Source organism: Euphorbia lathyris, chromosome 1 (assembly GCF_963576675.1).
Source record: "Euphorbia lathyris chromosome 1, ddEupLath1.1, whole genome shotgun sequence".
In the NCBI taxonomy this organism is placed as follows: Eukaryota; Viridiplantae; Streptophyta; class Magnoliopsida; order Malpighiales; family Euphorbiaceae; genus Euphorbia; species Euphorbia lathyris.
In genome coordinates this window covers 34,159,484-34,167,120 of record NC_088910.1, presented here as the reverse complement: position 1 = coordinate 34,167,120, position 7,637 = coordinate 34,159,484, and the positions used below count along the sequence as shown (strand labels likewise).

General features: G+C 33.1%; 2 protein-coding genes across 2 annotated transcripts; one reads left to right on the top strand and one right to left on the bottom strand.

Moving 5' to 3' along the window:
- Positions 1–1,006, top strand: LOC136229182 (uncharacterized). Its single transcript, XM_066017812.1, has 4 exons — positions 1–353; positions 465–523; positions 612–729; positions 820–1,006. Exons 1-4 carry the CDS (start codon positions 109–111, stop codon positions 902–904), a joined length of 507 nt encoding a protein of 168 aa, XP_065873884.1. The 5' UTR covers positions 1–108; the 3' UTR covers positions 905–1,006.
- A 2,507-nt stretch (positions 1,007–3,513) lies between these two features.
- Positions 3,514–6,669, bottom strand: LOC136227526 (chromophore lyase CRL, chloroplastic). Its single transcript, XM_066016220.1, has 9 exons — positions 6,220–6,669; positions 6,070–6,119; positions 5,872–5,932; positions 5,742–5,777; positions 5,427–5,477; positions 4,743–4,835; positions 4,203–4,307; positions 3,915–4,007; positions 3,514–3,797 (listed from the first exon to the last, which is right to left on the bottom strand). Exons 1-9 carry the CDS (start codon positions 6,385–6,387, stop codon positions 3,654–3,656), a joined length of 801 nt encoding a protein of 266 aa, XP_065872292.1. The 5' UTR covers positions 6,388–6,669; the 3' UTR covers positions 3,514–3,653.
- Positions 6,670–7,637: the final 968 nt, after the last annotated feature.

The window sequence follows — 7,637 nt, the reverse complement described above, 5'->3', positions numbered from 1 at the left end:
TTTCCCCCAAATGATTCTAGTATTCACCACTCTCTTATCTCCTTCCTCTATCTCTTCTTCATCACTGTTGGAGAAAAAAAGAAGAATTAGTTAGTGAAAACTAAAGCAATGGCTTTTCATGTACCCACAAGAATTCAATCTGTAAAAACCCCAGCAGTTTTATCTCCAGTTAGCACTAATGTTGGGCTCAGATCTCCATCTGATCGTTTTGCTTTGAAATCTTCCTTTTTTGCTCCATCAATTCACCTCTTGCTTACTTCTTCTAATCACCAGCAGCAGCTTCTTCCATCTCCGGCTCCCAAATTCTCCATGCGTGTTGCTTCCAAGCAATCCTATATTTGTCGCGATTGCGGGTGGGTACTTAATTATAATTAGCTTTCTTCAACTTAATTTAATTTCCACTTTGTGTTTTGTATTGTAGAGATTTTATAATAATTTGGGAATTGGTATCACATTACATACAGGTATATTTACAATGATCGGACTCCCTTTGAGAAACAGCCTGACAAGTACTTCTGCCCTGGTACTTTTACTTCTTCTGTACTCCAATTTTACTGTTTGTTTAAGATAAATTGTGTGGATCCTGAATGAAATGAATATGATGGTTGCAGTTTGTGGTGCCCCTAAAAGGAGATTCAGGGTATATACGCCTCCTGTGACAAAAAATGCAAATGAAACTGCTACGAGAAAAGAACGCAAAGCTCAGCTTCAGAGAGATGAAGCTATTGGGTTTGGATTTATGCCTCTTCTTTCTACTTTGTTTTCCTGTTTGAGTAATTTTGGCTGAAATGTATACTGTGTTTTTTAAAAACTTGGCAGGAAGGCGTTGCCCATTGCAATCCTTGTGGGAGTTGTTGCACTTGCTGGTCTATACTTGTACCTTAATAGCAGTTTTCAGGGTTGAAACCCAACCCAACCCATTAGTTTTATAATATATACTCTTGTTATTGTTATTTTGTTCTATTAGACAAATACCTTGACAGCAATCATAATTTTGATTTTCTAACTTTGATAAATTTGAAATGCAATTACAATCACATACTGCAAAATCATTATCAAGCCTGCATCACTTCTGGTATTCAAGCTCAACAAGTTTATGATTAGTGCTCTAAATAAGTTGAGCTTGGTAAAAGTTCAACCGTATTCGGTTCTATTTATTAATAAATTAAGTTTGAACACAGCGAGACTCATTCGAAAGCTTTCAAACAAACAAACTTGATTATAGATTCATGAATAAGCTCGACTATAATATTCATTACGTTCAAAAGCAAATAGTCTCTACTATTTTTTAAATAGTTTTGTATAAATTTTAATTTTGTTGTTTTCAAAAGTATGTAGTTTTGTATTAAATTTTTTTTCAAATAAACATAATTAATGAGTTGTTTGCTGGCGAAGTTTATAAACAAAATTAACATATTGCTCGTGAACAAGTTCACGAACAAGATCTTAAGCTCTAACTAACGAGCCGAACAAGACCAGGACAAAATTCGGTTCGGCTCGATTACAACTTTATTTATAATAACCAAATTAAGCAGGCAATTTACTCAAATGAGATGAATAACAAAGGAATGGATATAGACGTTTCTTTTTTTCCCTACAAATTAAACCTTCTCTTTTTATTTTTGGGACGAGTACAAAGATAAATCATATTCCGTATAACACAATAATAATGAGTCATTCCAAAGACTACTAAATTTTTTACTTTGAACAGTGAATATGTAGATAAATTTGAATGGTTATCTTTACAAGTGTAAAAAAAAGATACAAATTTAAAGTCTGTTTGTTTCCGTTTATCCTGTTTGCGATTGTCGATAGGCAGTAGATATTAGTTGTTTTTTCTAGAAAAAGAAAACAGTTTCGAAATTTTACCAAACACTTTCTATTTCTTGTTAAGTATTAAAAGAAATGAGACATTTTCGAAAAATGGAAACAAACACAAACTTATAAACATTACTAAAAAATTTACTTTGAATAGACATCATGTAGATAAATTTGAATGGTTATCTTTACAAGTGTAAAAAAAAAATATATAAATTTATAAACATTTACAAACTTTTTAAACTATGAAAACATCTTTATAAATACTTAAATAAACGACAAACTTTGTCCTTCATACCTCAACTTCAGGTTTTTTCTTCAAAAAAGACTCCATGGTTTTGTCCTTTCTGTGTTGAGATACACATTTACCCTCCCAGATAATGATAAATTGTTGTCAAAAGTTCATTGATAACATAAAATCTATTAGAAACCAAAGAGAGTATTTTAGAAGAAATAGAAGTTTTATGATAGTCGGGCTCGAATTAACTATCAATAAATGCATGGTAGTGATTGATATTTTAAAAAGGGGTTAAGGTGCAAAATTACCCCTAACGTTTTGGGTCAGGAGTAATTTTACCTCTAACGTCTAAAATGATGCAATTTTATCCCTAATGTTTGTAGCCAAAAGCAATTTTACCCCTAACGTTGATAAATTGGATCAATTTCAGACACTATTAATAAAATACAGTTATTTTTTTCTTTATTTTGCACCAATTGCATATCAATTTGTTCTAAAAAAAAGGATATAATGTTTTTTTGTAATTTAATAATAAAATTGGAGATTAATATTTACAAATTCAGTGAATTTTTTGATTTTTTTTTTTTGTCTAATTCGTACAAAAGACAGTATATTTTTAATATTTTTTTCTTATTTTTTTCACATCCCAACATATGTTTGTGATTTGTTACTAATAAAATAACGCACGTGTGAAGTATAGATGACAAGATTCATGACCGAGAACACAGTTGATGAATTATTTCTCAAATTGACCCAATTTATCAACGTTAAGAGTAAAATTGCTCTTGACTTCTAACATTAGAGGTAAAATTGCACTATTTTAGACATTAGGGGTAAAATTGCTACTGACCCAAAACGTTAAAGGTATTTTTGCACCTTAACCCTTTTGAAAAAAATACATCCAAATCTCTTTAAATTCCGTCCAATAAAACCAATTGGCCCCATTTATATCTTAAATTTACTTAAAGTAACATTGATCCCTTGAACCTCCTTAAAAAAAACAAGACCTTTTAACTCATTAAATCTATTTAAAATGACCTATCAGGCCATAAACTTGCTTATTTACTCGAATCTTCTCTTACTTTGTCATTATGCATTTGGAGGCTCTAATCAGTACATCACCAAAGTTCAAGTGGTAAAAAAACCCGAGTTCAGGGACATTCATGTATTAAGCCTTGAAAAGAAAAACACATACGAAACATTTTAATGCACTTATCTCGAGACACAACGTTTTTTTGTTCTCCTACCATTTTAAGGGTCATAAGATCGATCCTGCATACATAAGAAAACATCCATTCTCAGGCGTTATCAAACAATAGTCTCCCTTGTTAGAAGAGACTAATCATCTGAACTAAAAAAGGACTGACTTTGTGCAATGAGTCAATGCCTCACCATCACCAAATTCAACTTAGTTCTCCAGTGTTCATGATCATCACTTTCCCGTTTCAATTGTTGACTATCCACAATGGCAATGTTCATGAATTTCAATATTTTAATCATCCAAAACTGGTTGGGTTGGGTAATAGCAATTTGACATAATTACATAAGTTTTGAACTTTACACCATAGTCGCTTATATATGTAGCTTTTGAAGGTGATCATTCTTCTAAGACAAAAGAACCCTCAATTTTTCTATCCATTGATAATGGAGGTGGGAAATTCAATGGAGAAAACAAATCATTTACACTAGAAGAAGCTGGTGCAGGCTTGAACTCGTATGGTCCGACCTTCACTCCCCAAACCTGCAACAACCAAAACAAAACAATTAATAAAATATAATCTTATACGACATTCTCAATTCATTGTCAAAGACGCGACAATTAATTATGTTACAACCACGAGCAGATCATGAGACTAACCTGATTTTCATCATCGTCGTAGCCCCTATCCCAAGTATGTATTTCATTATTTTTCAAAATTGCAAGTTCAGAAGTGCAGAAGGTTGCTCCATTCTGTGAAAATGATTGTTTAGTATTAAAATCAATACTGATTTAGCAATAAGTTATTATCACTTTACACTCAATTATCCACGTCTCTGAAAGGCGAAAAAACTATACTATACATTATTGATTACACACCAAGAATCACAAAATGACTAGGAAGACAGTAAACTGAATAATGCTTAGAAGGGTGAGAAAGCAAAATACCCAAGAATTTGGGAATCCACCAGGGGGAGTAGAACCTTCATATAAGCAGCGTTTTCCACGGTCACAACGCTTAAGATGTATTGTTGTCAAATGTTCTGCGATATCCTGTCCTTACATGATAAATTGAAAATAGACGAAATTAGACAAATACAAATTTGACACATTTGACCACAGAATTTAAAGCTAACCATTTTGGTAAAGCAGAACTTGACATTGTAAATTCTTTTATGCATTAATAGTCTATAAAAAAAAAAAAAAAAAAAAAAAACAGAGTTGCAAATCTCCAGCTAACATTTCCTTCACCCGATTAATCTTTAAGGTAATCAAATTCACTCAGAAGTTGCTAGCACAAATTAGGCGTTGATAAAGGGCAGCCTAAAATCCCAGCTAAGGAAGCCATTTAATGAACTTATAACTGATAATTTTGTCAAAGCTATAATGGAACAATTTCACTTCATCATGAAAAAAAGTTTTAAAATGATTTCAACAGCATAAGCTGATTAATTAAAGTCAATATCAAATTAAATCCAGAAGTCTTACATCAATAACTTCTTCTGGCAGTGGACGCTGATCCTTTGGCCGATCACAGAAGTTTTTATACTCCTCTGCATCTCTGATAGCATACGTACTCACCTATCCAATCATGAAACAATGAAAATGAATCTTAGATTGTTCAATGTGCTCATAAGATTCTCCTCACTACCTCAAATTGTAATAGTAATGAATCAATAATCTAACACCACCAATAATGAACATTGCGGTGAAAAGAGGGCTTCTTGAGAGTGGTGTAAAAAAATTACTCACCCAGAAAATGCATTAGCCTTGTCATAATAAAATAAGGGGTAAAGTTCTAGCATTCAGCTACAGATGACACATCCCAATAATTTACTACACGATTAGCACCAAGCCCAAAAGAGTATATATATTCCAACAACCAATCAAGAAAAATGGAAGAGGAATTCTTCATAATTAATTGGGGTTACTTCTAAAAAGGGTTTCAAGTAAATATATGCATGAGATAGCATGACCAATGTAAGGAAAAAGAATCGCAAACGTTAAATACTAATATCACTTTAAGATATTATAAGCCATTTTTTTCATTGGGCCCTCTGAACTTTGATGGATAATCTATGTTCAAGTACTTCAAATGTGAGGAAAAAGCTAATTGAGAATGCTAGTTAGGATATTTCACACTTGTGAACCAAAATGGTAGTATAAACTCACCTCAACATCGCATTTTAACTCCTTTGGACAAGGCTTCACCGTAAAGAATCTCTGCAGGAAATACAACTAATAAATACCTTTTTGCAGAAGACTCATAAGCAATAAATTAAGAGCTGAATTATGTCAAAAGCAGTAAACAAAAGAATAAAAAAGGAACTTTCTAGACTATATAGCACATTGTAAAAGTTCATTCAGCAATCTAAGTAGGACAACCGAATATGAATAAATAGAAATCCCAAATAAAAAGGGCAACAAAGATTCACATGATGTCAAATTATTGATTGTGGACATGGACATGAGAAGGTGAAAGAGTACCTGACGGAAGGGCTTTTGAGGAGTTCTCCAGAATGCCTAATAAAAAGAGAATACTGATAAAAAATAATTGAACATATTAACTGAATTTAAGATTGCAAAAGCAGTAGCCAAGGTATTAGGCTAAACTAACTTGTTCGAAGTAGTGAAGCTTTGAACCATCTACCATCTCTGCTGCCGGGCACGTAAGCATTCTGCCCACAAAGAATCCCCATAAATATTGAAAGTATTTACAAAACCACTACAAAATAAAATTTAACTTTCAACAAGACACATACACGCATCCTATTTCATAGCTGACTACAAGGAAGAGGAAGAAGTAGAAGATTACCTGATGTTGAAGAAATTATCGGGATCTCTGGAAGCTTGTTCTCTCGAAAACTAAACCCAACAAAAAAACAAAAATTAAAATGCACCACGATTAAAAAAGCGAAAGAAACGCAAAAGCTTTGAAAATATAAATAGCAAAGTTGAAGATGACCTTCTCGCCGCCAAGAGATTGAGCTACAATTCGAGCATGGTCCCAACGGGTAGTGGATTTGGTGAGGCGTTTAACCAGAATCGCACCTCCAATCAAAACCAGTGTCTTCAGTACAAAACCAGGAGCACGGCTCCATCCATTGGAGTCAGAGTCGGAGCCCGTACCCATATTCAATTAATAAAAAGTCTCCAGTCGCGTCCAAGGATCAAGAATCACCATATTCGCAGCTCAAAACGATTAGATAAAGCAGAAAAGGGGCAATAGAGATAGAGCGATTGATGAATCAGTGAGCTAGTTGTAGATTGGAGGAGGTATGGGTATCGGGTAGTGAAGTGAGAGTAGCTATAGACCTTTCCTTGTTTTCTCCACAGTCGGTTTTCCTCGCCGTTCGGAACTGCGATCACTGGATTAGCCGTTCGAGTCTCATCCTTTCATTTTGAGGTCGCACAATGACATCTATACCCCCCAAATACATGGCCAATTAATCAACGGTTTATAACAGAAAATGTTAATCATTTTATTTTAGACTTTTTTTTTTTTGACAAATTTTTTATTTATTTTAGACTTGATAAACATAATTATGTTTCTAATTCCACTTTTATTATCAGAATTTACAAAAAAAAAAAAAAAAAAAAAAATCAATTACTACATTCCACTAAATGATGCAGACATCCAATCAACCACTTGTGAGGAATCTATTGATGGTCGAAGTCAGGTTAAAGAGATAACATACTAAAACAAACAAAATGGCCATGTTTGGTAAAGAGCGTTTTGGGATAAAAAGAGCGGTTTTGACCAACTTTAGAGATTTGATCATTGAAACCGCTAATTTGAGTGTTTGATGGAAAGAGGTTTGGGAGAGAGTTTTGGGATGAAAATGCTAATTTAGAAAAAGCTCTTAAAATGAGCTTTTTCAATTAGCGTTTTGCAATATTAAAATTAATGGACTTCTTTAACCCTAATAGATAGGCTCCCTCTTCTCCTGCGCCAAAATTAATGCCCTTATTCGTCTTTTTGCACAAACCGCTATTATCAATTAGCTAATTTTTACCAAACAGGTCTACACAAACAGCTAATCAAATCAGCTAGTCAAATCAGCTAATGTAATCAGCTAACAGTTAATGTAATCAGCTAACAGCTAACAGCTAATTCCCAAACATGGTCAATACCTTTTATTAGGGGTGTGCATCGGTACAAAATCGAACCGAATTGAAAAAACCGAAATGATCAAAACAATTCACACCGAATCGAATAATAGGAAAAACCAAATTAAAACCAAACCGAAATATGCGGTTCGGTTTGGTTTAAACCGAACAAACCGAATTAAGTTAAAAATAACAAATAACAAATAAAAATCACTATATTTTCTCATTAAATTTACCTCAACAACAACAAAAATTGAAATATTTCCAAAATAT